This window comes from Canis lupus, chromosome 9 (assembly GCF_003254725.2).
Source record: "Canis lupus dingo isolate Sandy chromosome 9, ASM325472v2, whole genome shotgun sequence".
In the NCBI taxonomy this organism is placed as follows: Eukaryota; Metazoa; Chordata; class Mammalia; order Carnivora; family Canidae; genus Canis; species Canis lupus.
Genome location: NC_064251.1, coordinates 31,422,776 through 31,445,404, shown reverse-complemented (window position 1 = coordinate 31,445,404; position 22,629 = coordinate 31,422,776). Strand labels below are relative to the sequence as shown.

Here is a 22,629-nt window from a genome sequence, read left to right as displayed (position 1 = left end):
CTTTTTTATTATGTCCTGGCATTGTATGATGAAAATTAGGGGAAAAAGGCTTATGACAATGTTTTCTTTTTCCAAAGAGGATTTATGTTTCCTTATGGAAGATATCCCAGAGGCACTAGAAATCTGCGGTCATGTTAGTTCAATTTCAGGGACTGAAATGACTTGAATCTTGGCTTCAAATTCTTAAAGGGTTAATCTTCCATTTTACCCTTACTCAGAGGATGTTGAGCTTATAGGGTTTCCAAAGTTTATCAGTGCTTCTTTGGTGACTCTGGAGTCTAATTCTGGTTTCTCTAACTCAAATCAATCTGTTAAAATTTCTGTTCAGTAACTTGGACTCTACCAAACCCTTCTGGAATAAGCAGATACTTTAAGAGTAAAGAGGTCAAAAAAAAGAAAAAAAGAGTAAAGAGGTCCAATTTTTGAATTTACCTCTCTTGGTGTCAATCTTTTTTCAAATGTCTCATAATTTCTCATTGCTTCTTAAAAATTATTTTATTTTATTTTTTTTAGCTCTCCAGTGACTTCGAGCAGATTAAAATAAAATATCTAGATTTTCTAGTTGTTCTCATTAAGAGTGTTGGGTGGACTACTTAGTCCACCATTTCAGTAGCTATTTAATTACCTTAATGTGAAATTGCCCCCCTCCCTGTGCTGTGTAAGGGAACCAAGGAGAAGAATTAGGTCCCAAGCCTGTGCTGTGAGTTTTAAGGTGAATCTAACATTCTCCAGGGACTGGGCAAGACAGTGGCAAGGATTATGACAGCACTCCAAAGGGCAGTAAAATTTAAGTAGGAAATATTTAAGGCCACTGCACTAATTTCTCATTTTTTCATAGATGCCTCTGTTTTTCCTATAATAGAATACAATTCATTTTCAGGCTTTATTAAACCTTTTTTCTATCCATAACCATAACTATATTTTAAGATGGGTGGTTATTGATAGCAATGAAGACTTTTTCAAATCTATTGAGCACCTGGATAGATTGGATATTCAAGGGGAGAAAAATGGAATAGCTCTACAAAATGGGAGAATTTGGAGTTTTATGTGGCAACAATAATGGAGGGGGTGAGGAGAAATAAAGGGAAAGGTTAAGAAAGAGATGCCAGTGTGATAGAGGTATGAGCTTAGTTGTGTGACACCTGTACCCCTGCCCCCTACATATCGACACCATCCTTCAATCTTCAGTAAAATAAAATAAACTCAACTTTTATAGCAGAAAGCAAAATATGGATTATTTTGTGTCAGTTGACATGAGGTAGGATGAAGGTTTGGAATAGAAAGAAACCCAGAAGAGGGGTTTGGACTTCTATTGGCTGTATGGTGCAGCTTATATAACCATCATGACTTTTGGGTTACAAGAAGAACTATTTTCCTGGTTGAAATCTCTTTGTGGGAAACTCCTCTCAGTGTAAATGCGGGCCAACTCTGTGTTTCCCTGGGATGATAGAGGCTTTCCTCTCATATCACATTACAATTCCCACCCCAGTCATAGTGATGTGTTACAGCTTGAAATGACCGAAAGCACCATAACCTAGGGGACCTGTGCTCTGTCTCCAATGGCTGTAGGATTGGTTGCCTTACACTTGGAGACTCTGTTTCTTCATCTCTAAAATGGTATTATATTAGATCATGGTTTGTAATCATCATCTGAGGAATTCTTGTTAAAATGAAATTCTAAATTGAAGCATTCATACATCAAGTGAACAAAATGAAATCTAGTTGAAGTGGAGGAGTGGGCAGGGGTAGAAATCTCACCTGAAAAAAAAAAAAAAAGAAATCTCACATCTGGACATCTCTTCCTTACTTTACATCCCCTAAGGAAGATAGGTAGAGTAGAGTTTGATAACCAGTAGGCTTGATGGTTGCTTCAGCTCTAGCTGTCTCCTTATACAGAAAAGAATGAATGCCATTTCTCAGCCAACTAAGAACAATAGTAATTTAAGGAAAGATTACTTTTTGAGGTGGGAGATGAAAGGTGAAAAGGAAGCCCACATTTATGGAGGCCTTATTAAGTGCCAGACACAAAGCTAAGAACTTTCCTGGAGTGCCTCAGTTGGTGAAATGTCTGCCTTGGGCTCAGGTCATGATCCCAGGGTACTGGGAACCAGCCCTGTGTTGGGTTCCCTGCTCCATGGGGAGTTTGCTTCTCCCTCTCCTTGTCTCCCTCCCCCCAGCTCCTGCTCTCTATTTCTCCCTCTTTCTCAAATAAATAAAATTAAAAAAAAAAAAGAAAAAAGAAAAAAACGTTCCTTAACTTTTCTAAGGGCTCTGTGGACTTGGTTCTATGCCCAGTGGAGGGAGCACCTGAAGCTCAGAGGTATGTGGCTCAATGTAACAATTTTAGCATGTGGCAGGGCTGCATTCCAATCATCAGCCATGGAGGTGGGGGGTAGAAAGTAGGCACCTGGGCAGCCTGAGGGGCTCAGCGGTTTAGCGCCACCTTCAGCCCGGGGCCTGATCCTGGAGACCAGGGATCAAGTCCCACGTCGGGCTCCCTGCATGGAGCCTGCTTCTTCCTCTGCCTGTGTCTCTGCCTCTCTCCTTCTATCTCTCATTAATAAATAAATAAAATCTTAAAAAAAAAGAGAGAGAGAAAGCAGGCATCTTAGTAAAGGAAATACAGGTTTGGGTTCAGGAAAGTGCCATGGGATATTTTGAATGGAGAGACATCTGTACAGATATCTTTTTGCTTTCAGATGTAAACTTGTTATTCTTTTTATTTAGTGTGATATGGGAGACTCCGAAAAGATGCTTCAGCCTGAGGATGTGCCTTTAATTCAGGGTCTAAGTTTTTCCCTGCTTGGTTACCTACACTCACAGCCCTAGCCTAGAGAGCTGGCAAGACACTGTTAATTAGCCACCCCCCAACCTTCTTTTAGTGCTCTAGGGATCAATATGTGGCATTGTCCTATTTCTGAATTACTAACATGCATTCCTATCATTTCCCAAGAGTTTTAGGGAAAACAATCTCATCGGTTAGAACCCTTGGCATGAATTAAGTGTGCAAGATATTGGACAATTTTTGGAGGGAAGAAAAAAATTACATGGGGATTTTGATTTCATTATCATTATGCTAATGACTGTCGTTGGTTTTGAGGCAATGTGATACAGTGGCTAGACAGACATAGAATGCCAAGTTCACAGCAATAACAATATTGCTAACAAAACACCATTTAGTAAGTGCTACAGATAATTTTATGTGTCAACTTGACTGGACCATAGAGTGCTCAGCTATTTGGTTAAACATTATTTCTGCGTGTGTCTGTGGGGGGCATTTCTGGATATTAAATTTGAATTGGTAGACTGCCCTCAGCAAATGTGGGTGGGTCCCATTCAATCTATTGAAGACTTGGATAGAATAAACGTCTGAGTAAGAAAGAATTCTTTCCCTTTACCTGTTTTCTAGCCAGGACATTGGCTTCACTGGCTTCCTCTTACACTCAGACTGAACCTGGCTCTCCTGGTTCTCAGGTGTTTGGACTCAGACTGGAACTACATATCCAGCTCTCCTGAGTCTTCAGCTTGCAGATGGTGGGACTTCTCAGCCTCCATGATTGCTTGAGCCAATTCCTTATAATTAATTATATATATGCAGATATGTGATATATGTATCTCCTATTGATTTGTTTCTCTGGAGAACCCTAAATACAGTGAGTGATGACTGCCTAGTAGGCGCTGCACTAACATCCTGCACATAACATCCTATTCAATACGATCCTCCGCAATCTTATAAATTTGGTCTGGTTATTTCTGTTCTGCAGATGAGGCTTACGGCAGCTAAGTAACTTCAACAAGGCCATATAGCCTAAGGGGGAGGGGTCAGTGAATTTATCTGTGTTAAATGGGGATAATGACATCTTGAAAGACTGTCAGGGGGATTCAATGAGGTGATAGGTGTGAATTATTTGGAACAGGGTAGAAGGCACGGTAGGGACTCAGAAATAGCTTTTGCTATTTCATTTTTACTGTGTTACAAAATTCAGAGGATTTGCAGCTCGTGAAATAGATGTAATTCCTCCAATGTAATACATCAGTAACATCTGAATTTGATCATTTGTTCATCTCCATTAAGCTCCAATGATATTTCATGTTATCCTGGGGAAAGATGTGATTACTGTGACATTTAAAATTCTGCACAGCCCAGAGAGAGGGAGGAGGCACACTCCTGGAAACAAGGGAAAACCCTGGTTAGATTGTCATTAGACAACTCCAGGCTGCTGTACTTTAGGAAGCTGAACAGCTGCAAAGGTCACCAGGAGGTGCTTTGTTTCCCAAAAGGTGTTTGGTATTTACTTTCACTCAAGCATGTTCCTTCTGCTCTGATAACCATTGTCATCTTCCATTACAATAAAAGATGTCAGAGGGATTTTTACAGGCATATGGCATTAATTTAGATTTCCCTCTGCAGTCGTAAGAGGGTTTGCAAAAATGAAAACAAAACAAAACAAAGCCCCACTCAGCCATTCATCAATTCATATTTATTGGACAGGGATCATGTACCACACAGCCAGGAGGACAGGATCTCCATTTCGAAATCCGTGGAATGCGCACGCTCTTTGCAGGGTGCTGGCTCCGGTGGTGCTTCACTCTCAATTTCCTCTCCGGTGTTTGGGAAACAGGTCAGAGGACTGTGCAGATTTCCTTGGAAAATATAACAATATCAGCCACATTTTATTTTCATCGTAATGTTGCTGGGGATTATAACAGCGCTTTCTAGCTGCCAGAGCCTGTTCATGTCCATTCCATGGCTTGCCACAATCCAGTGAGGTAGGCTGGGCAGGTTCGGCTATTTCTTTGTCGTTAGGGGTGAGGGAACCGAAGCTCAGAGATTTTGAGCCAGTTGACCAGGGTCTCAGCCGGAGAAGGGGGCCAGTCTGTGAAAGCTCCTTCCATTCTTATTCCTTGCCCATCTGTCCTTCACACCTTGGGAGCCTTAAAACAATCTGATGATGTTGTTATCTTGCATGTAATCTTTCCATTCCTCATCCTTATCTTTAGGATAATGTCCAAACTTCTTGACATGCTTCTAAGGTCTTTTGAGATCTGGCCATGCTCACTTCTTTAGACTTATTTTAAGACCTTCCCATTGCCCCTACCCTGTTGTCTACCCCCCAAACTATGCTCTGGCTGTATTGGACCCCACTATATCACACTCTCTTCTCATCTCCCTGCCATTACTTGGGAAGCTGCCTTACCTTCCCATTCTCCCACATACCTGCCTAATACTTGCAAATTATTGAAATCTCCTTGTAGACATAACTCCCTCCCAGAAACCGGTCCTGATCTCTCTTACCTGTGTTAGATGCCTCCACTATGGTATCTGTCACACCCTCTTCCTCCCCTCTGCTGGATCTATTCATCTGCCTCTCCTGCTGGGCTGTAAGCTCTGTGAGAGTGAGGACTGTGCACATCCCATCGATGGGCAGCACCTGTGCCCCTAGAGGGCAGGCAGGCAGGCAAGAATTCTCCATCATGGAATGAATAGTTTGTCTATTCATTCTGATGATATTTTTCAGTTAGCAGATCTCCTCTTGCACAAAAATCTGGAATCTCTAGATTACTCCTTATGCTGGTTATCCTCCATTTGCTCCCTCAGCCCCAGGAAGAAGAGGAGCCTAGTGGGATGCCTCCCTGGGCATCATTTGCTGGGTGTTTTGGGCTGGCTTCCTTCCAGCAATGGGAAGCATCCCCAGCAGAAGGGAGGATGGGAGGAGAGCAGGGTCAGGACACAGCCTCTTCCTTTCTGCCCTTTCTTGCTGTGATATGATGTTCTGATAGTAGCTGCGTCCCTGTACCCCTGCAGCCTTCTCCACAGTCCAGTTCTCAGGGGTCTCTGGCAACATTTTGTCTTCCCTTATCCCTCAGCCCTAAAGATGGAAATGGCTTCTAGCTGTTGCTGGTTTCTGGGCACTTCATCATCACTTGCTTGTTTTCTGAATCCTCACCAAATATCTATAAGTAGTGCCTTCAGTTGGACCATCTGTGGTGGCTTCTATGTTCTGTCAGGTTTCTGATAAAGAATTCTACTCGGTACAGGTAAGATTATGATTTTCAAATTCTCTGGGATGGTTTCTGGCCATTTTAGATTTTTGGAGGTAACTCTCAAGACAGCTTCAAATTGCTGCCTTATTATACAGACATAGATAGGAATTTCCAGAAGGCTTGCAATAAAATTTTCTGTCTCTGCCAAACTTTCAGCATTTCCTCTATGAGCATCAGTAGGCGTCTTTAGATCTCAGAAGTCATATTGTTTGAAGCAGATTTAGTGTCTGTATATCTATACAACTCAGTGATATGGGAGATCTCTGCCCTCTGTTAGGAATGGCTCTGTGGTGCTCCCAAAATTCAGTGTCACTTCTTGTCATTTGACTTAGGTAAAGGTTCTCTTGTAAAGGCTACATCCACAGTCACACAATGTTGGTTAGATGGTAGGGACACTGGTGTGAAGTAAGTTGTAGATGCCATGGGTTTAAGCATCAGGTTTTCCTTTAAGATCCTGTGATCTCATAATTTCTTTTTAATAGAGCAGAAGTTGTATTCTCTAAGAAGAATGTACGAATGGACTGAATTGTGATTTCGGGATATCTGGGATCTACTATAAGTAGGAGAAGGCAGAGCCATTTTCAGATCTGACATACCTTGGCTTAGAATCCAAAACTGAATCACTCTGTAGTCTAGGCCAACCTTAGCAGAACCTGAGGTGCAGGAAAACTGTATGTGTACAACTGTTATCTAGGTGAAATGTAGTAAAACTGGACTTAGACAAGTAAATATTTGAAAATCACCTATCTGACAAAGGACTTGCCTCTAGAATGTATAAAGAACTCTCAAAACTCAGTAGCAAGAGAATAAACAACTCAGTTTTTAAAATGGGCAAAAGACTTCAACAGACATCTCATCAAAGAGGATATACAGATGAAAGATAAGCACAGGAAATAGTGTTCAACATTATTCGCCATGAGGGGCATGTGAATTTAAACCATGTTCAGACACTACTACATATCCATGAGAAGGGCTAAAATAAAATAATCACAACACCAAGTTCAAGAAGGACATGGCGCAACTGGAACCCTCACATAGCACATGGGAATGTAAAATGGTACAGCCAACTTAGGAAATAGCTTGGAAGTTTCTTGAAAAGATGGGTAGACATGAAAATGTCCCCCCAAAAGTGCTCATGCCCTAATTCCCAGATCCTGTGACAGCACTACTTTTAAAGGCAAAAAAGGATTTGCAATTTGCAATGTGATTAGGGTCAGGACTTTGAAATGATGATGTTATCCAAGAATATCTGGGTAAGCTCAGTCTAATCACATGAGTCCTTGAAAGCATAGAATTTCTTGTTGGGTCAGAGAGAGGTGTGATATAAATAGGACACAACAGGCTCTTGCTGGTTTTGAAGGTGGAGAAAAGGGGCTTCAAGGGGAACTCCCCAGGGAGTAGGGAGCCTAACATGTGGCTTGATTCCATGACCCTGAGATCATTACCTGCACTGAAATTAAGAGTTGGATGCTTAACTGACTGAGCCACCCAGGCATCCCCAAGGGGTTCTTTTCTAGAGCTTCCAGAAAGGAATGCAGCCCTGCTAATAGCTTGGATTTAGCCTGCTAAGACCCATGCTGGGCTTCTGACCTATAAAACTGTGAGATAATAATGCATTGGTACTGTTTAAGCCATTAAATTTGTAGTGATTTGTTATGGCAGCAATAGAAAACTATTACATCACATGGTCAAGCAATGCTGCTTCCAGGTACCTCTAGAGAAGTAGATACTTATGTTTACACAAAAACCAAGACACAAATTTTAGATCATGTTTTTTTTTTAAACCATAATTGAAAAACAAACACCAATATATGAATGTTTATAGCAGCTCTATTTGAGATAACCCAAACTTAGAAGCAAACCAAATGTCTGTCAATGCGTGGATAGATAAACAAACTGTGGTACTTCCCTACAGTGGAATGCTCATGGGTAGTGAACATGACCAAACTACTGGTATATGTCACAGACTGGATGACTCTCGAAGGCTGAGTGAGAGAAGCCAGTCTCAGAATGTTATACACTGGATGACTATTCACATATCCTCAAAAAGACAAAACTGTGGTTATGGAGAATGGAGCCGTGATTGCCAGAACATTCAATGTGTCTAAGAGAGGATGGCAGGAGGGAGTTTGTGCAGTGATAAAACTTCTATACCTTCATTATGGCATTGCTCAAATCTATCTACATGTGTGTTAAACATTCATAGAACTGTATAGCCCCCCAAGAAAGTCAATTCCCTGTATGATTATTTTTAAAATATTAAATAAACCCAAACTATTACAACCTAATAACAAAAGGAAAAACTGAAATAAAACTTATTGGCTGACACAGCTTTCTGCTTTGTGGTATAGGAATTTCCAGTCCTAGGGAATGGACCATGCGCATAGCTGGGAGAGGAGACAGTCACTTTTTTTTCTTTGTGCCCTGGGCGCCCCTCAACATCTAACAGTGGAAGCAGTTCTAGCTGGGGTTCTGGAGACTTACCCAAGATTTTCTTTCCTCCATGAAAGGAGGGATTGGCTTACAGAAGCTCTATAGTCCTTCAGAGTGGGGGACTCATTTCAGCTTCTTGCCACTAGTACAGGTTCACCTACCACCCTGGCTTGCCCAGGACTGAGGAGGGGTTCCCAGTTTGTGGGACCTCTAGTTTTAAAACCAGGAAAGTCCCAGGGTAAATCAGGACTAGTTGGTAACCCTAACATGACTTGGGAAAGTCATATAACTTATCTGAGCCTCCTTTTTTTTCATATATGAAATAGAAAGAATGGTTACCCTGACTACTTTACCAGGTATTGTGAGATGCTAACTTTAAATCGTAACATCTATGTAAGTGTGAGTGAGTTTGGTGACATTATTATTAACCACCACCACAACAACAAAAACTATGGGATTTAGGAGCAGTCTTAAAATGTGCAAAAAGGGGAGATGTTACTAAAGGAGATCATGCAGTTGGAAGATATGTGTATGTGTGCCTGATTGTAAGCATTGTTGAGGTTGCAGTTTCAATTTTGTAACTATCAAAATATATGCACCCAAGAATGTAACTTTTGTTTTTGGCAGCCTGCTACCTGGGAGGTTTTAGTTACCTGGATCCCATGACAGGCCAGGGAAATTATTTTCAACATTGTTATATTGTAGAATCACCAGGAGATCTTTAACAGACAGGTGCCTGGATCCTACTCCCAGAGATCCAGATATAATGGGTGTGGGGTTAGGCTAGGCTTTGTAATTTTAAAAATCTCCCTGAGTGATTCTAATGTGCAACTGTGAGCCTCTTGATATATCAGGGCTGGGCATTTGCTCATTTGTACTCACAGTCTAATGAGCTCATTCCATGAGAGAAGAGTCAGGTATGCCTCCAAGAGAGGTGGCTTCTGATCTTCATAGGACAAGAACTCACATCTACAAAAAATGACCAGCAGTCACTCAAGGTAGTTAATACTGTGATTATGACTGTTTTTCTAATTTAAAGGGGTCAATTCTGGATCTGGGGGTGGGGGTATATTCATTTGCTAGGACTGCTGGAACAAAGTACCACAAACTGGTGGCTTAAACAACAGAAACTTACTATCTCACAGTGCTGGTGGCTAGAGGCAAGGGATTGTGGTGTTGGCAGAGCCACACTCCTTCTGAAGGCACCAGAAAACGTTCTATTCCAGGCCTCTCTCCTAGCTTCAGGTAGATTCTTGGCTTGTGGTCATATAATACACATATAACTTGGTCATATAACACCACCAATTTCCAGCTGGTGTTCTCCCTGTATACAATTGTTTTTGTTGTTGTTTCCACAATAATCAATATAATTATGAAGAATACAGGTCAGGTCTCATTCAGAATACCATAGACCAAATATTCATTCTTCCAGCCCCATAACATGACGAATTTTCACTAGACTGTATACAGAGTTTTAAAGGAAAATTCTCCTAGGAAATATAAGGGAAAATAAATATAATCAAATCAGATATACTTTTTTCCCCACATACATAATATTACTAACATTTATTTTTTCTTATAAGAGACGTGTACTGTAGAAAATCTTTGACGTGCAGAAAAATATAATGAATAAAATAATTATCACTAATAATGTCATCTAACATTTTCCTAAGGTTCTTATAGTATTTATATATAAAATACTGTTGGTATCATACTGTATACAGAATTCTATTTTATTTTGTTTTCATTTACTGTTATATTGGGATACTTTTCCTGAGTCATTAAATATTATTAAACATTTTCCATCATGTTAGATACCATATTTTGTTTAGACATTCTCCTACTTTGAGGCATAAAAGTATTATCATTTTAAATAACGCTTCAGGAAAACTTTCAATGTAAGATTTTTTTTGGTAAAAAATTGTGATCAATTTTAAGGATAAATTCATAGTAGAACTACAGGGTCAAAATATATGAATATTTTTAAGGCTCTCAACAGATATTCCAAGAATGCTTTCCAGGAAGTTTATAGTGATTTATATGCCCTGAGAATACTTGAGAAAATTTAATGTTATGTATCCTAACATAGAATATTATTGTGTTTTTAAAATACTTTCTTAAAAAAAGTCATATCTTAGGTAAGTTCTCAAGTAAGTGATCAATAATTCTAAGGAAGCCTTATATCACAGGATGGGGAGTTTGTTTCCAATCTCCTTGAAATTGGCAGGAAAGAAAACACTGGAAAAGACTATTGAGGGAGTTTGGATTGTCTACTAAAGCCTTAAAGATTCACTTCACAGAGAAAATAATACAGAATTATGTGCCCTGGATCATTTACATTTGACTCTTGTCAATGTGGGGGTAAAATAATTTGATCTCCTTCAAGTATTTTCTGTTAGCATTTTTAGGAATAGCTTTTAAAATCATTCTGATTGAATTAAATAATTTTTCCAAAAGGACATTTTGTTTTAATTTGTTAAGGCATTTCATCTTTAACTCAATTTTAGGGTTGGGATGATCCAGGAACAAGGAAATTTAACACTCTATTTCATTGATTCTAAGACACCCATTTTTTCATTTAAATGTCTTTGAAACTAGGATGTATAACACACTTTTTGTACCCCAGATCCTTCTACCACTTTTTTCCTCCTCTACCATTCTTTTTTTTTTTAATTTTTATTTATTTATGATAGTCATACAGAGAGAGAGGCAGAGACACAGGCAGAGGGAGAAGCAGGCTCCATGCACTGGGAGCCCGACGTGGGATTCGATCGCGAGTCTCCAGGATTGCGCCCTGGGCCAAAGGCAGGCGCTAAATAGCTGCGCCACCCAGGGATCCCCATCCTCTACCATTCTTGTGAACATTAGCCTGTGGGCTTTCACTTCTGATACCCAGCACCTGCATCTCTTTGTTGGAGGGCTGTAGGAAACTATTTTTCTATACAGAACTAGAAGTGCCTGGAAATGTACATCTCCCTCCTATGCCTCCCATGCTAAACCAATGACAGATGGTACAGGGAGATAAATACTGCGCACTCCCTGGCCTCTGACTTGCACAACTGAGATAGGATTTACCTTTTCTCCAGAATCACCTGTGGGGCTGAATTTACATGCCCTCCAAATCCCTATAGTGGGTTTTGCTAGACATCACACACTTGTGGGGGTTTCCCCCCTCCTTTTATGTTCATCTTATTTCTCTATTTCCCTACTGTTTCTTCTTCCTAATTCACAGACTTCCTCATCTCAGGGGAACTGAACATCTTACAAGATATGTTCTGTTGGCCAGGCAATCATAACGATACAGTCATCTTTGCCCATGCATGCATAGGCTTGGTTGTTTCTCCTATGGCATGAATGAACCATTACACCTTCACTTTTCAGTGAATAGAGCATTTAAGGACTATTTAAGGAAGGAATGTGCATCTTGATTGCTGTCAAAAAATCTTGTACTGAATCCTTTTGAAGAGATAAAAAGTGCCAGCATCAAAACTGCAGAATAGATGTCAAAGACTAGGGAGAAAATCCTAAAGACAGGAGTGGACCATTCCTTTAAGAAATGCTTCATTTTGATCATAGAAAGGATGTTATTGTGAAAACATGTGGGTAACAACTGTGATTCAAAAAGGAGATTCAGAAGAGTTCCATTCTGAATATCCAGAAGTTTTAGAAATATCACAATTTATTTGTGTTTCATTTTCCTTTCTATATATACATGATAAAAATCTATGTTCAAACAGCTCTTAGATTTATTTAAAGGGGACATAGAACAAAAATTCTATTCTACTAGCAAATACTATGTCATATTTTAATGCCTCTTTTTTTTTTCATTTTTAGTGATCCATAAAATAATGGCAAGTCTTAGGATGGATAGAGACTTAAGTTTGATGAAATAATAGTCAAGAATATGCTACTTGAAACAGAAGGAATATAATCAATGAACAATCTTGACAATTTTGAGAAAACAGATTATTTCACAGACTTCTCATCTTTGATTCACAGTAGGAGATCCATTGGTGAGTGAGGACCACCAGTTGGTTCATATTCTTGAAGTTTTGCAACTTTAGTCTACTAAATATTTCATGTTCTTCCAAAGTGTGTATATGTGTATACATGTGGTACATATATGAACATGAGGTATGTACAAATACACTTATATACACACACATTTCTTTCATATTTTTCTTCAATGGAGCACTTTTACCATTGAGAGAAGTAATTCATGCATTTGGTTTACTGCCAGTTTTTTATTTTATTTATTTTTGTAGGGATCACAAAACTATATATAACTCATGTGATTCCCCGTACAAAAATAAAACAGCCAGCATTAGATTAAATGTATTGATTACTTCCCTGAATGGTAAAACTGCTCAGTATAGAGAAATAGGATCTGCCTACCAACATCATTCCATATTCCATTCAAATAAATATTTGACCTGGACTGCCTATAAGCCAAGGTAAGTCTATTATCCACCCCATTTGTTTTGTTTTCCTGTTTTCCCTTCCTGTATTTTGCTGATGAAAGATGGATTTCTCCATTGTGAAACAGCAACAGTCAAGCAATTCCAGAGGGGCTTAGTTATAGATGGGATAATTTCTGCACTTTCAGAGTACTGTGGCAACACATAGCTCCCTTGTGCCAAATCATTTCTTCAGCAACATGATTAATTAACCTATAAGAACAAAAGTTTGAATGCTATTGCCTTGAAATGCACTAACCTTGTATTTTGCTTTTAGGTTTTTTTCTACCCCTCCATGCCAAAATCATTCTGTTATATTTTTTCAAAACTTTGGGCAAATCAACAATGAGTATGTGCTTTACAATCCTTCCACTGCATTTATACTGAGAGTTCTTTGGCCAAATTGAGGCAACATACACTTTCTTCTTCAGCAAAATCCATTACGTTGTTCCAACATTAGCAGAACTAGCTAGTGTAGACAGGCTTAAACTCCTACCTCATTTTCTTTTTTCATTCACTTTGTCTTTCTCTGCTAGAAGTAGGAAACAGCTAAATGAGTTTTTGAAAACAATAAATTACTTTAAAAATGTATTCTGTAATCATTTATTGATTACTGTACCATGTCTTGTGGGAGGGATAAAAAAATAACATATGGACTTTGATTTACGAGGCTCAAAGCCTAGTAGGAGAGATACATGCCTCCTTTTGCTGCCCAAATTAATTGCAAATATAGTGTAATGAAGGCTTTATTAAAAGGTTTGCAGCTAGAGGGAGGATGGAGTGGGATTTTAGAGAGTGACTCCTCCTAGCTAACATTTCCCCCTCCAGGGTTCTAGATAAAAACACCCCAGTGCACCAAATAGACAAATAAGAGTTTGAGCCAGTCTTTTGTCTTCCCATTTTCCTCCCAATCATATCTGATCGACCTCCTCTACCTGTTGGTGGTAAGCAGGACAGCTGTAGTGAGAGAGACTCATTGGCTTTAACCAGAGTTCTGATTTCATTTACCACATGGAGAAAGAAAGCCCAAGAGAGTAGGTAGGACCAGATTTCAAGTCTTTAAGACTAGAGCAACCCAGTATATGGTATAAAAATAAATTAGTAAATAAATGTAGTAACACAGTGCACATCCGGACAGACAGGTCAGCAACTTCTCTTGGTGTGGAAGTCATTGGTGTACCATTCCCAAGTGGGAAGAGGGGCCAGAGGCATATGAAAAAATGTAGAGGTAGCATCCATAGAGTACTGGTGCTGGGCATGGGGAAGGCAGCATGTGCCAAGATTTTCAAGGAAGAGGTGAACAGAAAATGCACCTTGAAAGATAGTAAGGAATCTGATGAGGAAACGAGGCTGGAGAGAAGGTGGAAAGGGTCAGATAATGCCAGGTGCTAAGGGAACTACTGTAGCAAGGGTCCAAAAAGAATTGGATATGTGCTTCAGAAAGATAATTTTGACAGAAATGTGATGGGGTGGGCATATTGATGGGGACAGGTGTGCTAGAGAAGCAAGAAGGTACAGTGCCTACATTGCTGTTATCCAGGTAAATGGCAAAGAGCTGAAAACCAAATAGACAGTGTTTGCATGGAACATAGGAAAGGGAATATATTTAAGAATGTTCTAGAAGTAGTACCTGTCTTATTCTTTATTCCAGATTCTCCAAGTGTAGAAGTCATTGCCTGAGAGGGCAGAGGCAGAGGAAGGCCAAGATTCTTACTATAAAGGAGTTTCCTCCATGAGGAAGGAAACATCAGGAGTAGGGAATTAGTGACTTTGAACAACACTAACGTCAGCCAACTTGCAGTTCCCTCTGTTCTTTGGGGTCATTGCTAGACTCCAGGAGGTTTATCTAGTGCCAAGGTACTCTAAGTCTGGATGGCTTGATGCACTGTCCGAACTTGGTTTCACTGAGAGGCCATGTGGATTGAATGGAAAAAATCCTCACTCAGGTTCCTGCTACTCCTGTGAACCTTTTGGGTTCACAGAAACCAATCTGATCTTCCATGCTGGACTACATTGGACTAGAGGAAGCTCAGTGAAGATGTCCAAGGCTCCATCTGCCTAGATACACGATGCAGTCATTTCCATCCTAGGGACAGTTAGGAATGGTTCTCCTCTGCTTTCAAAACTAACAAATATAATTGGGGTTTTGCTTCTCTCAGAAAGTGGCCCAGGATGTGGAGCCCAGGCCCTTTCTCTGAGTTCCACCAATAATTGTGATCTTTCTTCCCTCCCACACCCATGAGAATTATTTCCTAGAAAGGAGTAGGAAAGCCTTACTCTTCCTCCTCATGTACACCCACAAAACTTTGATCTAAATCACAACTCCTTTCAGTTCCCTAAGGAACCAGACTTTTGAAACTCAAAAGAGCATGTGCTAATATCACACCCTTTTCTTGAGGCAAGAACATTAAATGGCCTAAAAGTTCAAATATGTGATAAAAAAGAGGGAGAAAGAAAATAAATGGGAAAAGCTTTGGTTAATTTCAGTTGAACTTCCTTTGTAGAAAATATAATCACATGGCGGCTAGGATCATGTCTGTTTTGCACTGCATCTCTAGTAGTTAGCAAAGTATCTGGCATCTAATAGCACTTAAGTTTTTAAGAATATAAATGAATACAAATGCATAAGAGTTAAACTGGAGACTAAGCCTTGGTTATGGAGAGTACATTATACATTCAATTTGGCAAATATGAATTGTACAGCTACTATGCGACAGCCACTGTGCGAAATCCTCCTTGATGGTGCTAGATCCTTCCTATCGTATGAACAAGGCAAAGAAATCCCTGCCTACATGGAGCGTCCTCTCAGTGTTAATAAGGAAGACAATAAACAAACAGATCATTAAAAATTGATAAGTAATGGAGAAGAAATAAACAAAGTGAAGTAACAGAGAATAATTTAGTGATGTGGGAGTAGGGGTTGGGGGGGAGTGGGCAATGAGAGCTATTAATCTGATTGCACTTTCACTCACACTATCCCGACCCCTGAAAGTAAAACTCAAACTTAAAAAATTAATGAAAGTAGTATTAGTTAAACATAAAGTCGTATGAAGAAAGCACACACAGTATTTCATATAACATTTACATAATCATCATGCAGGCACAATAATACCACATGTGGATAGTTGTGGTTAAAACATCTTGGGTATTTTATTTCTCAAGTTAAGTTTCCATGGGCATATTCTGTTTAAAGTTCATCTCCTTAAAAGCTATGTGCAACAGAGTATGTAAGTTGTTTTAATGGTAGTCCAGTTCTTTCTGTTCTGTAGATGGTAAGATTCAAGTTTTTTGGTCCCTGAAAAAGGTGCATTTCACTTTAGCAGAGAAAATGAAAATGTCCATTCCCTCCTCAGAAAAAGGATAATATTTTCTAATTTTGCAAACACTTTATGGAGGTATCATTTGATTCTGTATTTTTACAGCTGCTTAGCATTTATTATTGGAGAGCCCCTTCTCACAGTATGTTTCTCTTTCATTTCAAATCAAGGGGTGTTAATATTATTTTGGAATTATTTGAATTTGAGAGAGTGATAAAGGGCGTCTCTTCAGGGGTTCTTACTAAACAAATCTCTGACTTTTTACTCCTTTAAGGAAAAATAAAAGAGTTTTGAGGAAAAAAGAAAGAAAGAGGCTTTAGATTATGAGTTTCTTGGTTTGGGAATCAGAACTATTTGGTGTGGTAACTTTAAGACCCTGCATCTGGTCTGGCATTTGGCAGGTGCTCAGGAAATGGTTGCTGAGTTAAATTGGTTTGAGAAGAGTCAGAGGATTGCCCTCCTCCTTATACAGATGGGGAAACCAAGGCTCAAAGATGTGTTTGCATTGTGTTTCGCACTTTACTAAGGGCTTTCACCCAAGTTAGCTCACTTACAAAGTGGGTTCTCACCACCATTATATATAAAGTAGGAAATGTCAAAAAAAAGAGGAGAGTAATGATGTGTTCCACAGATAGTGAATTAGTCACTGCCAGGCTCCCCTCTATATAGTGAGGCATTCTCTGTTGCTAAGGGACAACTAAAACCTAATGATGAAAAAAAAATTCAGGTCCTTAGTGATAAAAAGAGGATTACTCTTCTAAGGGCAAAAATGATCAGAAAACTTATTGGCAGTCTTTGCCCTAAAAAAAGTCCTATAATACACAGAACACAAACTCACGCACTATGTAAATTGGTCCTATTTTAATGGAGAATTTCTGAATATCTACCAGAATTAAAATGAACAAAATTTTGATAGAGTAATTAGTTTTCATGAATGTATTCTCATTATAGACCTACTGGCACAAGAGTGCACATATATATGAAGAAGAGGAGTTAATGAATGTAAGAATATTCACTGTGACATTGTTTTTAACAGAAGACAACTTACTGTTCATCAACAGACTGATTGATGGCTGCTGAAACTATGAGTTATCTGGGTAGTGATATTTACTCAGACATTTGAAATACAACCATCTATGTACTGACATGAAAAAGTGACCACAATAAATTATGTCAAAAGCAAGCTGCTTAATAGTACCGATTAATTTTGAGTAAACATACTCATCAAGGTATTTATGAGGACTATGTCTGAAAAGTGAGATGAACTTTTTTTTTACTGTATACAATTCCATACTACTTGATTTTTCAATGGAAATAGATTATTTTTAAAATCCAAAAGTTAAAGGGAAGCTGTTCCAACTCTGTCCACCTGAAAAACTTTTCACTTTTTAACCAAGAACAAGAAAAGCCAGGAAATGGTTATTTTGTCCTACTTTGCTATAGTACCTCACACAGTGCTTGGCACAGTGTTGGTACTCAGTAAGTACTCCTGAGAATAAAGGAGTAAGGGTGACCAACCCTAATCACTCTTTCATGAAGTGAGGTGGAAGGACATAACAACATTGAAATTTTTCTAATCCTAAAATCTGAGCCAGTGGGTCAACAGAGAAGTTTATCACGTCAATAGGGTTGATTTATATTAAAGAAAGACTGGCTATATAAATGTTAACTCACCAAAAAAAATTATCTGAGGGTTCTATTTGCATTGGATAAGGACTTTTAATGAGTCCTCACCATGTTTCATTGAGTGTCTCTTGGGGCATTGAGAGGTCATAGAAGCATAAAGAGGAAGAAATCTTAGTGCCAATTCAGACCCTGAACCTCCTTAATACCATTCTCATAATAAGGAGTTCAGATTGAACACTTCCTAGGACAGTGCTTTCACCTCCTCCAGGGGAGTTCTTTCCTGATGAGCTCTAAATTCCAGAAAGTTCCTTATTGCACTGAGCTGGAATCTGCCCCTTTGAAAACCTGACCCACAGACCCTAGCTCTGCCCCTAGTATCACACACAATGGATCTAAGCAGCTCTGCAGAGTAGATTAAGAGAACAGGCTATGGCCAGACCTGCCTTGAACCCTACCTTCACATGTAAGTGTTCTGTGACCCTTAGGCAAAGATTAGCAACTCTCTCTAATCCTAAATTTCTTCTTTACAAAGTGGGAATGATTATAGTTTCTACCTCATGGGGTTGTTTTAAGAAGATAATGAAGTAATCTCTGCAAACTGCCCATCACAATGTATGGCACAAAATCCTCAACAAAAAATATCATTATAATTTTCATAGGCCTTTTCCACGATGTATTCCATGAGGAAGCAAGGAAGAAAGTAGCACAAAAGAGCAAAGTTAACATATGAGGTGTCAGTAAAATGCATGCCTGAGGACCTTGATTTCAAGTGATTCTAATATCTCCTCTGTGTTTTCTTCACTTAGAAACAAATTAGAAAAACACTCCCAGTAGAGGGAGGGAAATTTCATACTGTCAATTTAGCAACAACAAAAAGTATGTACTTTCACAATTACAGAACGTTAACTTATAAAAGTAAACTTCAGGTGTTTGAGAATCCCACTCACCTCTGGGGGACACAAGGAAAGATCTCCCTCAGGGACTTCTCTCAATACTTGTCTCCCTGAAGCTTGCTAATATTCACATAGCTGTCAGGAGAAGCTTGAGTCTTCTTCAGCCATTCTGAAACTTTTCTTGGGGCTAATGACTGCCTATCAGCCTGGATTTGACTTTATGTTATCATTCAAGATGTAAATTATAAATCCTATATATATTCAGGAGTGAATGGGTGAGCACAACACAGACCTGTATTTACAATATACATCTATATTACGTGCCATATGAAACTTAGTAGACTAGGAGACTTTAGGATCTAGGTCCCATCTTGACCTGGCAACTAACATACTCTGTGACCTCTTAGGATCTCAGTTTACTCATCTATTAAGATGGTTATAGGTTTGCACAGCTGGGCTAGGTGCTGCTTTTTTTTTTTTTTTTTAGGTGCTGCTTTAATTGGGCTTCAGGCTTCTCTTGTTTCAAGCAGAGCAGCAATAGTAAAACAAAACAAAACAAAACAAAAACTAGTCCACATATTGGGATTCTAAGAATTCATTTAACAAATGAGTCTTTTTTTTTTTTTTTCCCAAAGATGTTTTGAAAATCACTGAGTCACATAATCCTGAAGATTGGGGTTCCTTTCTCCTACTTGTTTTTCAGAGGTGGAGAGGGAGTGAGGAGGATGAAGGGAGTGACAAACAGTAACTTCTCGGTCCTATCAGACATGGTGGGGGAGCAGGGTATTCTGATTAATTAATGATTCTTACTTTCTTCCTAAGTCTATTACCTAACTATATCATAATATTGGATATGAATAAATCCCTTTTTATCATTCAGTTGGTATCTAACTAATGCCCAGGACATTTAAAATGACTTCTTCTCTACTCTACCCCAACCCCCACCCCCAGGTTTAAATCATTAAACTGAGAGAAAATCTTTAGCCCTCTAAGTCAACAGTTCATTTCTTCCAGGAACTGTCTAGTGGCATCCTTACAGCAAAATAGCAGAAGATGAAAAGTGTAAGCAGTTTAGAGGGTGATATCAGCAATCATGAGACCAGTCTTGAACTCACAGCAGGAGAGTTCATGGATGTCTTGATAGCAGAGGAGATTCCAGATGCTCCTCTTTTCATCAGCTCCCCATAAATGTTCCCTCTGGCAAGGGCAGCCTAAGCAGGGCAGCCCCCTGTTGTGGGCCACTCCCTTTACTTTATAAAAACATGAGCTGCTCAAAGAAGCCTGTTGAAAAGGCATCATAGAACCACGCCCTGACTTGGTGAATGTTTGGGGTGAGGGCACAGGGATTAGAGGAGAATAGTGGGGTTGTGTGTGGGGGGGCCCTGACTGAAGAGGTGTCTCCTGAATCTCCAAGGCCACTGGAGTGCACAGCTGTGGAGCTCAGCTGTATCAACAAAGCCACGGTGGCCTTCATGTTGGGCTGCGATCTCCCTCTGTAGGGACAGCGGGGTGCAATGGAAAGGGGGCTGGACGTGGAATCAGAAGACAGGTGTGAATCTCAGCTTCAGAATAAGGTGCTTCATTTCTTTGAACCACTATTTCCCTAACTGAAAACAAGAATAAAAATACCCACTGGTTCTGCCTCACAGGCATGTTGCATGGTTTAAATAAAACAGGGTCTGAAAAGCATTTTGTAAATTAGAGAGCCCCATGAACATGTAAACTATATTCTGTAGCCTATGAGATAGTTATCCAAATGTGATCTTTAAGAAACCCTGAAAGGCTTGCTCAGATCACTTTCCTAAGATACTAATATAAAAAGTTAGTGGCTTATCAAATAAATGAAGTGCTTCACTGTGTTCACATAATTTTCCAGTAAGTCTAATTATAAAAACCACTGTATGTGATACTCTATAAAGAACTATATATAAAATTACAAATCTAATTATATATGAAAAAATATACATATTATAAAATCTAATTATATATGATTCAAAAAACACAACTAGATTATTCTTAAACAACTACTATAGTGGCAATTGATCTTATAAGTGTATACACTTATATCAAAAAGTTTTACCGGAAAAAAAAAAAGTTTTACTGTACTGTATGTTCTCACTCATATGTGGAATTGAAGAAACAAACCAAACAAACAAGAGGAAAAGAGACAAAAAAATCAGACTCTTGAGTACAGAGAACAAGATGGTGGTTGCCAGAGGGGAGGTGGGTGGGGGGATGAACAAAATAGATAAAGGGGATTAAGAGTACCTTCATCATGATGAACACTGAGTATTGTTATAGAACTGTTGAATCACTATATTGTACGCCTGAAACTAATGTAACACCGCATGTTAATTACACTTCAATAAAAGTAAAAAATACTCATCACAAGAAAAAAAAAGTGTTATAAAAATAGCCTAAATCCAGAGTCTCTATTTCAGAACCTCAATAAGTAGAGTGTGTTTTGCTCCTATTTGTTGGGAGTCATCCACGTGGAATAAGACATTAGAAGACCATGGAGCTCAGTTTCCTACAGAAGACCATCAACTCTTCTGATCGGTAAGTTCTCTGGAACAATCCTCTTCATTCTCCTCTGAGCAGGACAGGTTCAGTGCACTCATCACGGGATGGATCCAGGATGTCGTCTGTGTTACGTGACTTGAGAAGAACAAGGAATGCAATTATAATCTGAAAGACTGTCTGTCCTTCTACCCATCCATGCTAGTCCTGATCCCGGGGACACTGCTTCCTCCCTACTGTAGCCCCTTGTGACAGGAAGTAATTGGAACTCAAACCAACAGTTTTAAAAAGTCTTGGAAAGTTTTAAGATTCAACAAAGCCCATTTCTTTTTTTTTTTAAATTAGTTTTTACTTTTTTTTTTTTAAGATTTTATTTATTTATTTATGAGCGACAGAGAGAGAAAGAGAGAGAGGGACAGACACAGGCAGAGGGAGAAGCAGGCTCCATGCAGGGAGCCAGACATGGGACTAGATCCTGGGTCTCCAGGATCACACCCTGGGCTGCAGGCGGCGCTAAACCGCTGCGCCACCGGGGCTGCCCAACAAAGCCCATTTCTTTCTTTCTTTGATAAAAAGGAATGTAAGAGTATGTATCATCTTTGACTCCTTGATTTTCCTTACCCGACATTCAGTTCTCAAGTCCTGGGACTATCCTGCTGAAACATCTGTGGGTGTTTTTACTTTGTCTCCTCTTCCAGCACTATAGCCTGGGCCACTGAAATAGCTTGTCTCTCTGCCTGTTCTGTTTTTTTTTGCTAATTTAATCTCTGTTCCAGCCAAGAGATCTTTCTAAATGACAAATCATACACTGTTGCTCACCTCCTAAAAGTTCAATGTCAACCCATGCCTTCTGGATCAAATACATACTCCACAGTATGAAATACTTTTTTTTTTTTTTTTAAACCTGCCTCAACAATACTTTCTTCTCTGCTATAGTCTTCTTCCCTCCTATCTTGCTTATCTACTTAACTCATACTAATTCTAAAGAACCAAATCTCCCTCAAAATTCTTCCAATCTGTGCTCCTGATCTTATGTCTTATGATAGTCTATATATGTGCCTGTTTATTTTCGGGACTTCTGAGTAAGAAGCTCCTTAAGGGCAGGAACTGTGTTTCTTTGTCTGAATTTATGGTGCCTAACAGATGTGCTCAGAAGGAATGACTAGGCATTTCAGGGAAGAACAAAAGCAAAGGTAAGGAAGGATGTCCAACAGGTCCAGGACATGTTCAAGAAGTGGTGAAACATCACAAAGTGTGCCTGTACCTGGTAGATGGTGTTTCTCAGACCTAGTGTCCAACGCTCAGCGTTTGCCTAATGAATCTCCTAAATCCACCACT

General features: G+C 39.3%; 1 protein-coding gene across 26 annotated transcripts in view; it reads right to left on the bottom strand.

Moving 5' to 3' along the window:
• Nucleotides 1-22,629, bottom strand: part of STXBP4 (syntaxin binding protein 4) — a 212,716-nt gene that overhangs the window by 36,124 nt on the left and 153,963 nt on the right. For 24 of the 26 annotated variants that reach the window (XR_007412939.1, XM_049114100.1, XM_025439995.3 and 21 more), the window contains one exon: nucleotides 9,361-9,447. Coding sequence is in view for 25 of the 26 variants with exons in the window: in XM_049114100.1 (XP_048970057.1) it covers nucleotides 9,361-9,447 (87 nt within the window). In the remaining variant the exon portion in view is untranslated. Of the gene's footprint in view, nucleotides 1-9,360; nucleotides 9,448-16,060; nucleotides 21,430-22,629 lie in introns of those variants that run through there. The other 2 variants (XM_025439978.3, XM_025439981.3) reach the window with 1 other exon arrangement.